Here is an 18,119-nt window from a genome sequence, read left to right on the forward strand (position 1 = left end):
GTATTGGAGTATCACAGGATTCATTATCTTAAGATTGAGATTAATATTTCTGTTTATGGTCAAATGGGTGAGTGTAAGTGTGAACCACCAGGTGGTATTCGTGTAGTTAGTTCATGGGGTGTATCAGGGAGATAAGATGTTTTCTAATGGTAGTTTTGAAGGTGATGAATGTGTCTGCAGTTCTAGAGTTCTCAGGTAGGGTGTTCCAGATTTTAGGGCCTTTGACATACGTTGAATTTTTGTAAAGGTTTAGTCGGACACGGGGAATGTCGTAGAGATGTTTGTGTCTGGTGTTATGCCTGTGGGTTCTGTCACAACTATCAAGAAAGCATTTTAGGTCAAGGTTGATATTGGAGTTTAAGGTCCTGTAGATGTAGATTGCACAGTAGTAAGTGTGGATATACTGAACAGGGAGTAAGTTTAGATCTATGAAGAGTGGGGGGGTGTGTTGCCAGGGATGGGATTTAGTGATTATTCTTACTACAGCTTTTTGTTGAGTTATTATTGGCTTTAGGTGTGTTGCTGCAGTTGATCCCCAAGCACAAATAGCATAGGTGAGGTATGGATAAATAAGTGAGTGGTATAGTGTGAGAAGGGCATTTTGCGGCACGTAGTATCGTATCTTGGAGAGGATCCCAACCGTTTTGGATACTTTTTTGGTTATGTGTTGGATATGGGTGCTGAAATTCAGGTTGTTGTCAAGGTATAGGCCTAGGAATTTGCCCTCATTATGTCTGGTAATTAGAGTGTTGTCAATCTTAATGTTAATTTGTGCATCTCCTGCTCTGCTACCAAACATAATATAGTAGGTTTTGTCAGTGTTAAGCGTAAGTTTATTGGCTGTCATCCAAGTCGATATTTTGATCAGCTCCTCGTTAACAATGGTGTTGAGGGTGGCAAGATTAGGGTGAGAGATGACATAAGTCATGTCGTCAGCAAAGAGAATGGGTTTCAGGTGTTGGGATACGTTTGGAAGATCATTGATGTATATGAGGAAGAGCAGGGGACCAAGGACACTTCCCTGCGGAACTCCAGTATCAAGTGGCCGTGTTGTTGATGCTGTGTCTTTAATGGTGACATACTGATACCTATTAGTAAGGTAAGATTTGAAATAAGCAAGCGCATGGCCTCTTATACCATAATGGTCAAGTTTGTGGAGTAGGATGTCGTGGTCTACTGTGTCAAAAGCTTTTCTTAGGTCAATAAAAATTCCTAGTGGATATTCCCTATTTTCCAATGCTGTGTAAAGCAGATCTAGCATTTTTATGATTGCATCATTAGTGCTTTTATTTTTCCTGAATCCAAATTGGCAGGGGTTGAGTATGTTTTGTGCCGTTATAAATGAATATAGTCTCCTGTGCATGAGTTTCTCAAAGATTTTGGATAGCAATGGTAAGTTTGATATTGGCCTATAGTTGTTTAAGTCTGTAGGGTCACCACCTTTATGTATTGGTGTAACCCTTGCCATCTTGAGTAGTTTCGGGAAGGTGCTAGTTTCTAGTGACTTGTTAAAAAGTAATGAAATAGCATGCGAAAGGATATGGGCCGCTCGCTTGTACAGTAATGGTGGGACATGAGACAGATTCCCTGAGTTATTTTTAAGTGACTTTATAATCTCGGTGACTTCCGTCAGCTCAGTTAGTGCAAGATAGAAGGAATTTGGGAAATTCCCATCTAGGTAGTCCCCGGCATTGGCATTGGTATGTGGGATTTTATTGGCGAGATTAGATCCTATGGTTGAGAAGAAGTCGTTTATCTTGTTAGCTGTGTCAGTGGGATGTAGTGGTGTTTCATTAGGTTTAGTTAGGACAATATTCTTGTTTTTTTCAGTTTGTGGGTCCCTAGAATCTGAGAGAGTGTTTTCCAGGTCTTTTTTATATCTCCTCTAGTGTCTGTGAATCTACTGGAGTAGTATACAGTGGACCCCCGCATAACGATCACCTCCGAATGCGACCAATTATGTAAGTGTATTTATGTAAATGCGTTTGTACGTTTATGTTTGGTGGTCTGAAATGGACTAATCTACTTCACAATATTCCTTATGGGAACAAATTCGGTCAGTACTGGCACCTGAACATACTTCTGAAGTGAAAAAATATCGTTAACCGGGGGTCCATTGTAGTTGTTTGGCTTTCTTTATTACTTTGGTGAGAACTGATGAATAGTGTTTAAGAATATCTTTGTGTATTAAGCCCTGTCTATATTGCTTTTCATATTGGTGTTTCTTGTCAATGGATTTCAGAATGGTGCTGGTTAGCCATGGGCAACCAAGCCGTTTGTTTGTGATCTGTTTCGTTTTTATAGGCCAGTGTTTGTTGTATAGTCTAAGTAATTTGTTAAGAAAAATGTCTGTCCAGTCATCAATACCATTGGCCTTGGAGAATTCTGTAGGCCAGTCAACAGTCTCTAGGTCAGCTGTGAACTTCCTTATTAAGGCCTCGTCATGGGGTCTAAATGAGACTTTGTTGTATTCAAGTGGTGGTTTACTAATGTTTGTCAGGAAGAAGGTAGGGTAGTGATCTGTAGTGCTATCTGTGATTATCCCTGATTTAAGGGGGGCTAGTATATTGGTCCATATGTGGTCTATTATGGTTGCACTTGTCTCAGTGAGCCTGGTTGGTTTAGTTATTGTTGGTATGAGAAGTGTGTTGTTCATATTGTTGATGAAATCAGTTACAGGCTGATCATCTAGTAAGCCAAGGTTGATGTTGAAGTCTCCAGCTAAGAGAAGGTGGTGCTTATTCATCTGTCTGTTTGTTATTAGTGACTTAAATTTCTCACTGAAATTTGGGATGTTTGTGTGAGGTATCCGGTAAATGGCACCGATTGTTATAGGTGTCTTAAGGTTTTCTACAGTAAAATTAGCAAAAATGTATTCCCCATATTCATCACTAAAGCAAGTGGTGCTAATACAAGATAATTGGTTAGAGTAATAGATTGCAATACCACTCCCAACTTGGTTTGGTCTGCAGTTGTGAATTGCTGTGTATCCTGGTAGAGGGTAGATATCTATTGTGTCCTGCTTAAGCCAGGTCTCAGTAAGAATAATGCAGGAGAAGGGTGTCTTTAGTGATTCAAGGAGTGCCAGGAGGTCATCATAGTGTTTGCTTAAGGACCTGATGTTGTAGTTAAGTACTGATAGACTTTTAGCATTGTTTAGGATAGTGCTGGCTTGTGATGCTGTGTAATAAAGGCAGTTACTTTCCAATAGGTTTTGATTGGGTGTCAGATTATGGAGGTTTAGATCAGGGTCAATGTGATCAATCATCTTCTAGGTTTAAATTATGGTTATTTATATCCTGAGTTGTGTGTTGAGTTCTAGTACTGATATCTGTAGTGGTGGGAAGTTTGGACATGTATATAGCTAGAGTATTTGGGTCATATAGAGTATAGTCACTACTACACATAATGAAGTTGATGTTGTCTATGTGTTGTGCTGGAATGAACTAAAGTACAACTAGGTATAAACTAGTAATATAAAAATACAAATTAAAAATAGAACAAGACTCTCACTTGTAATTGCACTAAGGTCTAATATAATGACTTTTGTGTAGTCTATGTTTTGAGCTAGAATGAGCTATAGTACAACTAGGTTTAATCTAATAATATAAAAATACAAATTAAAAATAGCACCAGTCTCTCACTAGTAATTGCACTATGGTCTAATATAATGAATTTGGTATTGACTATGTATTGAGCTACAATGAGCTATAGTACAACTGAGTTTAATCTAATAATATAAAAAAGGCACAAGACTCTCAATTGTAATTGCACTAAGGTCTTACATAAGTTGTTTACAAGAATTAGAGTATAACTAGATTTAAATTGACAGGATAAAATACACAAGTTAAGGTAGCAAAAGAATAATAAAAAAAAAATGATAAAAATAAAAATGGCAATGACCTGGTTATAATATGCTAGTAAGATGGTAGACAGGATAATATAAAAGTTGTAGTTGAAAATACTAGTTTAAAAAAGTATAGAATAAAAATGGTCAATAAAAGAAGTTTACAATAAGTTTGATCAATATAGTTTAAAGCAAAATTGGGCAATAATAGGGATTTTAGAATAAAATTGGGCAATTGAGTATTTCTTAAAGTGAGGTAGAATTATTGAGGACAAGTTATGGTTAGTTTATAATAAAATAAGATGGAACAGTGATGCGGTAAGTTGTAAAAAAGGAGATAGATTCTGTAGATATTAAACACAATTAAGACTATGAGGTAGAATGGTCGTTGAATACAACAATGACAATCAAAAGTAGTTGGGGTATTAGAATTTTAGGGAGGCACAAATTTATGGGAATATAACACTAACGGTGGACTGTGGGTATTATCTGCACTTTACTCTGATTCTGTTAGTCCAGCCTCACTTAGGAATGTTTTAAGGTCATGTTCTGTAGAGATGAAGTATCTCTTCCCAGTGGGCTGTTTCCTAACTGCATAGTATTACTAGATTAGGCTATTAAAGTAGTGACATCATGTACCTATTATATTCAGCATAACCACTACAGCACTATTATTCCCTTTATAAATCACTGACCATTATTGTTATCATTGCATCATGCATAAGACTATCAAATCATATAAACTCAAGAAAGTAAAGAATTGTTTATATTTACAGGCACTTCTTAAATAAACTTTTTTCTGGATTTCATATTGGCAAAATCATCAATTATATTCTGAAAATCAATATTTCTTGTTAGATCAGACTCAATGGTCAACAAGGCTAGGTTACACAATTTGTCTTGGCTCATTGTTGAACGGAGCTGGTTTTTCACTCTTTTCAAAACAGAAAATGAACGTTCTCCTTCACAGTTAGTAGCTGGAAGTGTTAGGTAAAGGCGATACACTATGTCAACATTAGGGAAGGTTTCTGAGATACCTGCATTTCTTAAATGTTTCAAAGCAGCTGAGGGCACATATTTTTCAGGTGGAGCTTTAATCTGATTCATATACCCAGAAAAATGAACTATTTCTTCAACAAATGTGTCCTGAACATCTGCTGAAAGGTGTTGCTGCAACTTCAATGCAGCTTCTCTCAATTCTGCATCTGGCATAGTAGTAATTTTGAACAGAAATCCAAACTTGTCATTGAGATTCTGGTAGATTTCTTTTCTTTTCACCAATTCTGTAATCAGTGAATCCAGAATGACGAAGTATGTAGCTGTCTTACATTTCTGCCTTGGTAGCAACACAATTTCATTGTCTGGCTCTTCAAAATTGCGTTTCCTCTTCCTTGACCGCTGATGATCAGCCCGTTAACTGTCGTCTTTCACCAGCAGTTTAGCTTTCTCTTCAAACATTTCAAAAGCTTCATCACTGTGAAGTGAGCTTACAAATTCCACTAAGCCTGCATAGAGGTTAGCACAAGTAGCCATTTCAATTTCAATTTTCTGAAGTGTCTTGTTCGTGGCATTTAACCGTTCCAGTATACAGTCCCAAAGCACACAGAGTAAGGCCAATTCAAAATCTTCCAATTTTGATGCTAAGCTGGCTGCTTCGCTTCTTGTAGTTGCTGTCTGGTCTTCATCCTCTGCTATTTGGATCAAAGCAGAACGTATTTCAGCAAAGCTGTCTTTCAAAGCATGTGTTGCATCATGCTGCGCTGACCACCTTGTTGTTGATAATGATTTGATGACATCTCCATGAATGGTTGACTTGAGTATACTCCACCGATGCGTTGAAGCAGAGAAAAAATTAAAGAGTGCTTGTAAAAGTCCAAAAAATGAAACTGCAGCGACACAACACTCCGCAGCACATGACCCAAGAAGATTAAGAGAATGTGCTGAGCAGGGCACATATTCAGCAAGTGGGTTGATTTGCTTGATACTTGATTTGCTTGATATTTACCCGACACGTTACTTGCATTGTAGCTCTGGCCACGGCAATCCATAATAGAGAGATCATGTTCAAGCAGAGTATCCAGTACTACATTCATCATTGTTTCTCCATCATGGCCTGAAAGAGGAATGAATTTTATAAAGCGCTCTACAGGCTTACCACTGGAGTCGACAAAGCGAACAATGAATGTCAATTGATCTGTATGTGAAATATCTAGTGTTGAATCTACACTTATTGCAAAGTATTTTGCAGTTTTCACAGCTGTTATGATGTTATTGAGGACCTTCTTAGTCATCAGTTCAATAAATTCATTGCATATAGTAGATGACATGTAAGATACAGTGCCTCTTCCTGCATTCCCAAGGCGTGACACATGATTTGCTAAGAATGGATCGAATTGTGCTAACAGTTCTATGATCCCTAGGAAATTGCCATTGTTTTCCGAACCAAAAACCTCATTTTCTCCACGGAAAGCAAGTCCTCTTAGAGATAAGAATTTTACAACAGCAACAACTCTTTCTAAAACTTTTCTCCAATAAGTGCGCTCTTTTTCAGTTTGATTTTCCAAATGAGAATCCAATAAGCCTTTTTTCTGTGCACGAAATGCACTGGTTAAAATGCAGTTCCTGTGAGTGGTGCTGTTTTCATGTTCCTCGAAACGCTTGGAATTTTTCCAGTCATTGAACCCCTGTGTGAAGGTATTTTCTTTGGTAGAAAATAGCTTGCATGCTGAACAGTACACTTTTCCTGAGCTTTCAGAGTATACCATCCATGATCTTTTCACAGTTTCTGAATTTGCAAGCTTCCTGTAAAACATAGATGACTTTAAACAATGACGACTTCCATCATCATAAATCCTTGCTGATTTCCTAAAGTCAATGTTCAGAGTTTGACTGAAGTTTTCTGCAATGAAAGCATTACGTAGAGAATCTGGGATTACATTTGGCCATGAGGCAGGATCTTTTAAGACAAATCCTGTGGATGAAATGTCCGTTGAGACATTGAGAGGAGACACAAAAGAAGTAGATGCTGGCTGAGAAATAATGGAGGGAGGGCTTCCTGAATGATCTGACGTATCTGCAGATTCAATTGTACTGGTAACATCAGAAACTGTTTTCGTGAGCATGTCTGTGATCTTTCTGCAGCTTCCTACATCTTTCTTTTTCTGTTCTTCTTGAATTTTCTTTTTCTTTTCTGTGACCCACTCGCATAAGAACGTCCAACATCATGTTCACGAGATGCCATAATGAGGATGTATCACTGTCTGTAAGCATGCAAATACAAATTCTTCATTATCAATTATTATTAATTTTTTAATTATTATTAAAAACTTTTTTCTGTCAATTGGGGGGATATGGCCCTTGTAGCCCCCTTTCCTCTGGCTGCGCATCTAAAAATTCAAAACGTTACCAGAAAGGAGTCATATACAGAACTTCTACCATAGATTAGGTTAGTGATTTGGGCTACGAATATTTTACTAATTCATCCTCCTTGATCTCCAATTTACGTAAACAGAAATCATACCGAGTCCAAGAACAATGCACAATTGTATTTATATTACCATTTTCATAACTAAACTAATCATTATGTTTTGCATGATATATGGCCTACCTCCATAGATAAGGACATGAGAATTAAAGAATGCAGGGACAATTTTCAGTTTCACCCAACCAACGATTTTCTGATGTGGCTTATATGTTTCTGGGGAAATATGTAGTAAATTAATTGACGTTCTACATCACTTCCGTCGCAACTTGAAAACTAAGCACTTGCGACGGAAGTGATGTAGAACATCAATCAATTGAGATCTGTTATTGAAATGATAAAGACTTAAAGACAGGACAAAGTGCTTTTAAAACCTACAAACGGAAGTCAGTTTGCGTTTTTTGGTTTTTCTTTATAGTATTTTTACCAAAAAATGCGTCTTTACTGGTCCATACGTCTTTACTGGTCAAGTAACCCCATCAGGTACCTCCCTTAACATTTAGAGGCGAAAACAAACATTTATCCATACACATCAATGTCTATCAACAACACTTCAGTTAATTTGTCACAGTACAAGTCTAGATAACATGTAATTACTACAGAAAATTGGAGAGGAATCTCCCATACTCACCCATTAGCGGGAAAACACAGCTGTTCTGATGTAAACAAAGGCGTGTTGAGTGTTGCCATCTATGGTTAGGTTTATTTATTTTTATTTTATTTTATTTCATTATTTATTTTTGTTTTGATTAATTTTTAAAAATCAATTTTACTCTCCAAACACTTGAACTTTTTAGGTAGGGACCCCTTTGCACTTGCACCATGTGCGCAGTCTTGGATGAGCCCCTGAACCCCTTGGACCGAGGGGCCCCCAAATGCGCAGGGCCCTAGGCAAATGCCTAGTTTGCCTATGCAGTAATCCAGCCCTGTTCATTCTGTTTGGAAGCAGAGCCTTAAATATCCAACTTCATATATCAATAAATGGTTCCCCTATTTCAAGACACACCGAGGGTAAATTTCTAGGTCTTCTCCTTGACTGTAATCTTAAATTTCATTTCCACATCCAGCATATATCCAAGAAAATTTCCATATCCATAGGCATCCTTTCCAAGATACAATACTATGTACCCCAAACGACACTCCTTACCCTATACCTCACCTGTGGTACTGTATTTGTGCCTGGCGATCAACTACAGTCAACCACCTTAAACCTTTAATAACCCAACAAAAAGCTGCTGTGCAGATGATTACCAGCTTCTGTACTAGACAGCACACCCCACCACTTTTCAAAAGCCTGAACTTGCTAAATATACCAGACATACACTTGAATTATTGTGCCTACTACATACACAGAGCATTGAACTTAAACTTCTCCTTGATAGCTACAACAGAACGCACAGTCACAATACAAGGCACTCTTCAACATCCCTCATGTCAGTCTCACACTATGGAAAAATGCAATGCACATAAAGGGCCCGAAGATCTAGAATTCACTACCTGAACCGGTAAAGGATCCCCTGACTATTTATAAATTTAGGACTTTGCTTAAAAATCTCTCAATAGTAACCAAATCAACCAATACAACTTCTAATCAGTTATTATATTATATTATGTGACCTCAAGTCTATTAAACATCTGCCAATCCATGAAATATTACTGCTTGAACCATTAATTGTAATACTGTTTTTATTATGTGAAACTTCAAGAATATTATTCTTATAAACCTCCACCTTGACTACCTCACATTAGTATTAAGATTCAATAAAGATTTTAATAAAAGTTAACCACTTACCTTGTCTAGATTTAAGTAGTTATTATGTACTAGGACAGGGGTGGGCAAACTGCGGCCCGCTGCGGGCCAAAGGTTTTCGTGCGGTCTGCCAAGATCAAGTCATATATTTACGTATATGCAGCAGAATGAGCAAAACTCTGCTCATTTTCCTCTGTTGAAACGAGTTGTTACACAAGCATTATCAGACAAGTACAGCTCCCAGATGATGGCTCCAGAAGTTTGCCCACCCCTGTACTAGGAGTAGTCTGCCCAAAATGCCCCAGCATGATGGTGATTTTCTTTGTACTTAACAAACCAAAATTGTAATTACACACTGTAAACTTTGCAAAGAAATAAAATCTTTATTCTTTATTCATTATCAGGGCTATAAAAAGACAAAACACTGTATGGATCAGGTGGTTTAGCCTTACAAAGTGTGAGTATAAGATGTGTTCGTATCAAAATTCAAGCATGAAAGCAATGAAGATCAGATATAATGTAAAACATTGTTCAAATAAGCTACAAACAACTATTTTTGTTACATTAATAAATCTGTATTTAAAATAAAGAGATGCTTGAAGCAATTAATTTTTATTGAAAATAATGAAAAATATTTTAGACAAATGCAGTATGTCATCTTACATTGTACAACAAAGTAAAATTTAATGAGTATAGCTATTAGACTCCTCCATGGGGAAGTGGAACAGAATTCTTCCTCCGTAAGCCATGCGTGTCGTAAGAGGCGACTAAAATGCTGGGAGCAAGGGGCTAGTAACCCCTTCTCCTGTATATATTACTAAATTTGAAAGGAGAAACTTTCGTTTTTCCTTTTGGGCCACCCCGCCTCGGTGGGATACGGCCGGTGTGTTGAAAGAAAGAAAGCTATAAGACTGTGATGCTGTATGACCCTTGTGGGTTAGCACTTGGTTTTGATTATAATAATATTAGATTGCATACAGTTGAAGTGCTACAGGTGTTGCAACTGTGGTCTCATCCTCAATATACAAGGCAAATCAGAGACTATAAGATCAAGCCTGTATGAGGGCAGAAGTCAGTACTCTGGCATCTGAATGAATGGATGGTCCTCTACTTAAGCATGATCACAAATCACTGACAGATTCATTGTGGAAAGCTGAGCCCCAGTCCTAAGTGACTTGCCCAGATGCTCACAGATTTTGCATTTATGCAAGTACACAGTGCTACCAACTTATTTTTCTTTTTACGCATCAATTTTACAGGCTAAGAGTTGTTACCTGACCTCAGCTCATTTCAAAGCACAGCCCTATCTAAGGCATTCTACCATTCCCTGCGATACAACCAACAACAATCAACTAACACAGAGGTACCTACTAACTGCTAGGCGAACAGAGGAAGCAAGTGTAACAAAACGTGCCCAAAGTTTTTTTACCCATGCTGGAGATCAGTAAGAGAGAAGTGAAAGCTTATAAATTAAAGGAGATAATTAGTGGAGGGAGTAGTAGGTAAATTTGGGGTGCCAGGGGTAAATGAAAATGGGGAGCCTTTAATTGAGCTATGAGTAGAAAGAGGTTTGGTAATAAGTAATACATATTTTATGAAAAAGAGGATAAATAAATTTACAAGGTATGATATAGAATGTAATGAAAGTAGTTTGTTAGATTATGTATTGGTGGATGAAAGGTTGATGGGTAGGCTCCAGGATGTACATGTTTATAGAGGGGCAGCTGATATATCGGATCATTATTTAGTTGTAGCTACAGTTAGAGTAAGAGGTAGATGGAACAAGAGGAAAATGGCAACAACAAGTAAGAGAGAGGTGAAAGTGTATAAACTAAGGGAGGAGGAAGTTTGGGTGAGATAAAAGCAACTATTGGCTGAAAGGTGGGCTAGTGCAATTATGAGTAGTGGGGGGGGGGGGGGGTTGAAGAGGTTTGGAATAGTTTTAAAAATGCAGTATTAGAACATGGGGCAAAAGTTTGTGGTTATAGGAGGGTGGGTGCAGGAGGAAAGAGGAGTGATTGGTGGAATGATGAAGTAAAGGATGTGATAAAAGAGAAAAAGGTAGCTTATGAGAAGTTTTTACAAAGCAGAAGTGTTATAAGAAGAGCAGAGTATTTTCTTTCTTTCAACACACCAGCCGTATCCCACCAAGGCAGGGTGGCCCAAAAAGAAAAACAAAAGTTTCTCTTAAATTTAGTAATTTATACGGGAGAAGGGGTTACTAGCCCCTTGCTCCCGGCATTTTAGTCGCCTCTTACAACACGCATGGCTTACGGAGGAAGAATTCTGTTCCACTTCCCCATGAAGATAAGAGGAAATAAACAAGAACAAGAACTAGAAAGAAAATAGAAGAAAACCCAGAGGGGTGTGTATATATATGCTTGTACATGTATGTGTAGTGTGACCTAAGTGCAAGTAGAAGTAGCAAGACATACCTGAAATCTTGCATGTTTATGAGACAGACAAAAGACACCAGCAACCCTACCATCAAGAGCAGAGTATATGGAGAGTAAAAGAAAGGTGAAGAGAATGGTGAGAGAGTGCAAAAGGAGAGCAGATGATAGAGTGGCAGATGCACTGTTAAGAAATTTTAATGAAAATAAGAAAAATTTTTGGAGCTAAACAAGGTAAGAAAGCCTAGGGAACAAATGGATTTGTCAGTTAAAAACAGAGTAGGGGAGTTAGTAGATGGGAAGATGGAGGTATTGGGTAGATGGTGGGAATATTTTGAGGAACTTTTAAATGTCGCTGAAGAAAGGGAGGCAGTAATTTCATGTGTTGGCCAGGGAGGTATACCATCTTTTAGGAGCGAAGAAGAGGAGGATGTGAGTGTGGGGGAGGTGCGTGAGGCATAACATAGAATGAAAGTGGGTAAAGCAGCTGGAACTGACAGGATCATGACAGAAATGTTAAAAGCGGGGAGGATATAGTGTTAGATTGGTTGGTATTGGACTTGAGTCCTGGAAATGGGAAGTACAATGCCTGCACTTTAAAGGAGGGGTTTGGGATATTGGCAGTTTGGAGGGATATGTTGTGTATCTTTATACGTATATGCTTCTAAGCTGTTGTATTCTGAGCACCTCTGCAAAAGCAGTGATAATGTGTGAGTGTGGTGAAAGTGTTGAATGATGATGAAAGTATTTTCTTTTTGGGGATTTTCTTTCTTTTTTGGGTCACCCTGCCTCGGTGGGAGACGGCCGACTTGTTAAAAAAAAAAAAAAAAAAAAAAATGTATGAAGGAGGGGAAGGTACCTAGGGATTGGCAGAGATCATGTATAGTTCCTTTATATAAAGGGAAGGGGGACAAGAGAGATTGTAAAAATTATAGAGGAATTAGTATACTGAGTATAACAGGAAAAGTGTACGGTAGGGTTATTATTGAAAGAATTAGAAGTAAGACAAAATGTAGGATTGCGGGTGAGCAAGGAGGTTTTAGAGTGGGTAGAGGATGTGTAGATCAAGTGTTTACAATGAAGCATATATGTGAACAGTATTTAGATAAAGGAAGGGAAGTTTTCATTGCATTTATGGATTTAGACAAGGCATATGATAGAGTGGATAGAGGAGCAATGTGGCAGATGGTACAAGTATATGCAATAGGTAGTAAGTTACTAAATGCTGTAAAGAGTTTTTATGAGGATAGTGAGGCTCAGGTTAGGGTGTGTAGAAGAGAGAGAGACTACTTCCTGGTAAAAGTAGGTCTTAGACAGGGATGTGTAATGTCACCATGGTTAATATATTTATAGATGGGGTTGTAAAAGAAGTAAATGCTAGGGTGTTCGGGAGAGGGGTGGGATTAAATTATGGGGAATCAAATACAAAATGGGAATTGACAGTTACTTTTTGTTGATGATACTGTGCTTATGGGAGATTCTAAAGGAAAATTGTAAAGGTTAGTGGATGAGTTTGAGAATGTGTGTAAAGGTAGAAAGTTGAAAGTGAACACAGAAAAGAGTAAGGTGATGAGGGTATCAATGATTTAGATAAAGAAAAATTGGATATCAAATTGGAGAGGAGTATGGAAGAAGTGAATGTTTTCAGATATTTGGGAGTTGATGTGTCAGTGGATGGATTTATGAAGGATGAGGTTCATCATAGAATTGATGAAGGAAAAAAGGTGAGTGGTGCATTGAGGTATATGTGGGGACAAAAAACATTATCTATGGAGGCAAAGAAGGGAATGTATGAAAGTATAGTGGTACCAACACTCTTATATGGGTGTGAAGCTTGGGTTGGAGGCAGTGGAGATGTCCTGTCTAAGAGCAATGCATGGTGTAAATATTATGCAGAAAATTTGGAGTGTGGAAATTAGGAGGTGTGGAGTTAATAAAAGTATTAATCAGAGGGCTGAAGAGGGGTTGTTGAGGTGGTTTGTTCATTTAGAGAGAATGGATCAAAGTAGAATGACATGGAGAGAGTATAAATCTGTAGGGGAAGGAAGGCGGGGTAGGGGTCGTCCTCGAAAAGGTTGGAGGGAGGGGGTAAAGGAGGTTTTGTGGGCGAGGGGCTTGGAATTCCAGCAAGTGTGCGTGAGCATGTTAGATAGGAGAGAATGGAGACGAGTTGTTGGAGTGTGAGCAGGGTAATATTTAGTGAAGGGATTCAGGGAAACCGGTTATTTTTACATAGCTGGACTCGAGTCCTGGAAATGGGAAATACAATGCCCGCACTTTAAAGGAGGGGTTTGGGATATTGGCAGTTTGGAGAGATATGTTGTGTATCTTTATATGTATATGCTTCTAAACTGTTGTATTCTGAGCACCTCTGCAAAAGCAGTGATTATGTGTGAGTAAGGTGAAAGTGTTGAATGATGAAAGTATTTTCTTTTTGGGGATTTTCTTTCTTTTTGGGTCACCCTGCCTCGGTGGGAGATGGCCGACTTGTTAAAAAAAAAAATTAGGGTAAGGTGCAACTGTTGGGAGATAGATGGGCTAGTGAAAGTATAGGTAATGAGGTGGTTAAGAGGTATGTGATTGGTTTAAGAATGTATTGTTAGTGTTTGTAGCAAAAATTTGTGGATATAGGAGGCAAAAATAAAATATTTCCACTACTACTTGCAGTCCTGAAACCAATTCATATCTGCATTCATAAATCTCCTTTTATATAGATACACAGAAAGTACAGTCAATAAATTTTGTCAATCAATCACCATCATTGTTTCAAGCTGAGCAAATTCATTCATGAAAATATTCTTTACTCCTCTGTTCACTATGTCTGACTTGCCTGATATTATTTATGCCCAGGAGACTGTCCAGGAACTTTTTTCCACAACTGTACATGTCTGAACAGTAGTAATGTGAAACATTTGTACCTGTGTGTTTATCTTGCTGTGCAAACATGTTTTGTAAACAATGCATCAATGGCATTATTAGTACAGTTATTGCATTGCATACAACAGGTAGATGTATGTTCATTATGCATGATATTGGTCTCACGGGCCACAAAAGTTACTGGAAAATGTAAAAATATGATAAATCCCCAGGAAAAAAGTACAAAATAATTAAGTAGAAACATGTGGAATGCATGCCAATCACTGACCTTCAACTTCATGCTTCTATATCTTGATAAGTACTGATGGGAAATTTTTTCTTTTTGTTTTATTACCACTAGGAAAATTAACTCTTAATTTATAAGATAAACATTTTTTTTTTAAATTTGGACATTGAGAGCAATTTTAATTTTGAGGGTCAGGATAGTGAAAGGGTTAAAAAAGAGATATAGAGGTATTAATATAGGAACTTGGCAGAGGAGTCACCTGGAAGATTATATTGATGTTATAGATGACAGCATTGACACCAGCCAACTGCTGAAAGACCATGAGGGCCAAGGTGATCAAGAGTGGCTTGAGAATGTAAGGGGTAGACAGGTCACTCAGTGTTACCTTCACATCTGAAGAATCTTTTAAAGACTTCTTCAGCTCCTCCATCTCCTGCTGGATATCATATGACTTACCTAAAAAGAAGTGAAATGTGTCAGGTGATACAGTCTTACTGGGGACAGCCTCAAATACAAGAGAATACCACTTTACAGCACTTCGCTTTACAGTGTTTTGCTAATGCAGAGGTTTTCAATTATATCCATTCTTTACTTATTCAAGACTTCCTACAATAAATATATTCACTACTCACTATAAGCTAGGGATGAAAATATTTTAAGGTAAGTAATGCGTGGAGACAAAGAACTTTGTCTGTGGAAATAAAGAGGGGAATGTATGAGAGTATAGTTATACCAACACTCTTATATGGGTGTGAAGCATGGGCAATGAATGTTGCAACAAGGAGATGGTTGGAGGCAGTGGAGATGTCATGTCTGAGGCCAATGTATGGTGTGAATATAATGCAAAGAATTCGTAGTTTGGAAACTAGGAGGAGGTGCGGGATTACCAAAACTATTATCCAGAGGGCTGAGGAAGGGTTATTGAGGTGGTTCGGACATGAATAGAGGATGGAACAAAATAGAATGACTTCAAGAGCGTATAAATCTGTAGTGGAGAGAATGCAGGGTAGGGGTCGGCCTAGGAAAAGTTGGAGGGAGGAGGTAAAGGAAGTTTTGTGTGTAAGGGGCTTGGACTTCCAGCAAGCATGCATGAGCATATTTGAGAGGAGTGAATGGAGACAAATGGCTTTTAGGACTTGACGTGTTGTTGGAGTGTGAGCAGGATAACATTTCTGAAGGGATTCAGGGAAACCGGAAGGCCGGACTTGAGTCCTGGAGATGGGAAGTACAGTGTCTGCACTCTGAAGGAGGGGTGTTAATATTGCAGTTTTATAACTGTAATGTAAGCATGCCTCTTGCAAGACAGCGATGGAGTGAATGATGATGAAAGTTTTTCTCTTTCGGGCCACCCTGCCTAAGTGGGAAACGGCCAGTGTGTTAATAATAACAATAAATAAATAATGTGCATACTGTACATGCATTTTTTAGGCCTAGCTCTATTGCTCACTTAAAAGAGGAGTGTTAATACGTCATGGCATCAGTGAATCCCTGGTGTTTGCCACGCTGTTTGCTCTAGCTGGGGCTGAATTGAACTGGTGCTCCCGCTAGGTACTAAGTGGTCCCAGATTTTTTTAAGACTGCGCACACCGAGTGTTAAGACCCATTCTATACTGACCAGGCATCTCAGGACAATCATGCCAAATTTGAAGGCAGGAAAACAAAACATTGATCAACGTTTGGAGCACTAGCAGTAACAACACAGATTTATGTTTGGACAGTTTAAGGGTTAATATATGATAGTCCAAATATGTTATAAGGCTTTTATATGCATTTGAAAGTGAAAAAAAGGCTGTTTCACTTTACAATGATTTTTGCTTTACAGCAGTAGCTTGGAACTTAACCTGCTGTATAAGCAGGGCCTGCCTGTACACTGCCAAACTAGATCACCTTTCCCAAGAGAGGAGTGCTGAGTGACCATTATAGATTTAGCCCTATTTTGCAAATTTGATACAAATAATGAAATACTGATAATAATAAAAAGAATAAAAATGTAACAGTACTGTAAAGGAAAAGAAGAAAAAGAAAAGACGAAGAGCCCAAAAAAAAACAAAAAGACAAGCATCAGCAGTGACCAAAAAAAAGGCAAAGCAAAGCAGCATCAACAAAATATTGTAGACAGAAGAGACAGCAGTGGCAGCAACAGCTTTCACAGCAGTAGTAGTAATAAATAGTAATGGAAGCAGCAGTGGTAGTAGTAGTAATGGAAGCAGCAGTGGAGGTGGTAGTAGTAGTAACTGAAGCAGAAGCAGTTGGAGGCAGTGGCAGCAAGAAAAAGCAGCAGCAGCAGCAGCAGTGGCGGCAGCAGCAGTAGTAGTATTTGTAGTAATGAGGTAGTAGAAGTAGTACTGGAACTACAGTACTAATTGTGGAAATAATAGGAAGTGTGGTATTAGTGAAAGAATTAGTAGTAGTAGTAGAAGTAGCAGTAGTACATAAAAGTGCAAGAACAGGAGATCTACTGCAGGAGATCTACTGCAGGAGATCTACTGAGCCATGCTGGGCAAGAACTGTGACAATGAATTACAGCACATCTCAAGGCAGTGGAGATAAAGCACAGTATATGAACACTAATACCTGTCCTCAAGGAAGAGCAGAGAACTGTAGATGGTCTACTCACACAAGTTAGAAAAGAAAAGGAAGCAAGACAGAGAAAAGCCAGAAGACAGGAAAGGCAAAAGAAATACTGCAGAAAACACATCAAGAGGAAAGTGGAAGGGGCAGTAAAGGTTATTTCAAGTCATGAGTGTCCTGAAGATTAGAGCATCTGACAATGTATTAAGGAATAAAAACATTTACAGAAATAAAGCCAGAACTAAGATTCCTGTTATGAAAGTTATATTTGAGGGCTGATTCAGCAAGACGGCATCTGTGAGGGCTACAAGATGGGTAGATAGCTTTACCGGAGGATCGGTTAATAGGATGGCTGTGATCTTTTAACATGACAAAAAAAAACATTGTTGGTACTGGAGAGGAAAAGAAGAACAGGAAATGGAGCAGACACCAGAAACATCAGTGACAAGAAAAGAAGTATGAACTAAATTATTATGAAGAGCATTTGTTTGACAAAAAAACAAAATGTCTGATATCTAGAGGATGTAGAATGTTGTCAAGATTCTGAAGATTGGAAATATAGGGTAGGCATGAGAGTAGCCAAAGTTTATGAAATTGGGAGGACAGCCAAGGTGAGAGCAGTTGTGAAGAGTAGAACTTTCAGAATTGAGAAATTGAGGGTCAAAGATATGTAGGCAGAGGGAAGATCTGCTATGAAACTGATGAAGTATAAAATTCAGGGACCCTAATCCCACAGGGGCCCCAGAAGCGACTTTAGTTCACATTGCTTAAAAATTTTGCGTCTATTCTATGAGAAGGGGGTTGTGAAGGGACCCACATAACAGTTCAAGCTTCAGGGTCCTAAAAATGTAGGTCTGCTGCTCTCCATAGGGCAAGAAGAATGTGTGAAACAAGAGCACTTTTCTTGACAATAGGAACATGGTAAGAAAAGTAGTTGAATTTCTACTCTTTGCAGCTTGTTCTATCATCTTGCC

The 18,119-nt window shown here is 38.3% G+C and overlaps 1 protein-coding gene across 9 annotated transcripts in view; it reads right to left on the bottom strand.

Moving 5' to 3' along the window:
• LOC128692308 (facilitated trehalose transporter Tret1) overlaps positions 1 to 18,119 on the bottom strand; it is a 72,484-nt gene that overhangs the window by 13,735 nt on the left and 40,630 nt on the right. For all 9 annotated transcript variants that reach the window (XM_053781386.2, XM_053781387.2, XM_053781390.2 and 6 more), the window contains exon 6: positions 14,834 to 15,030. In XM_053781386.2, the coding sequence (XP_053637361.1) occupies positions 14,834 to 15,030 (197 nt within the window). The remainder of the gene's footprint in view (positions 1 to 14,833; positions 15,031 to 18,119) is intronic.

Source organism: Cherax quadricarinatus, chromosome 53 (genome assembly GCF_038502225.1).
Source record: "Cherax quadricarinatus isolate ZL_2023a chromosome 53, ASM3850222v1, whole genome shotgun sequence".
Lineage (NCBI taxonomy): Eukaryota > Metazoa > Arthropoda > Malacostraca > Decapoda > Parastacidae > Cherax > Cherax quadricarinatus.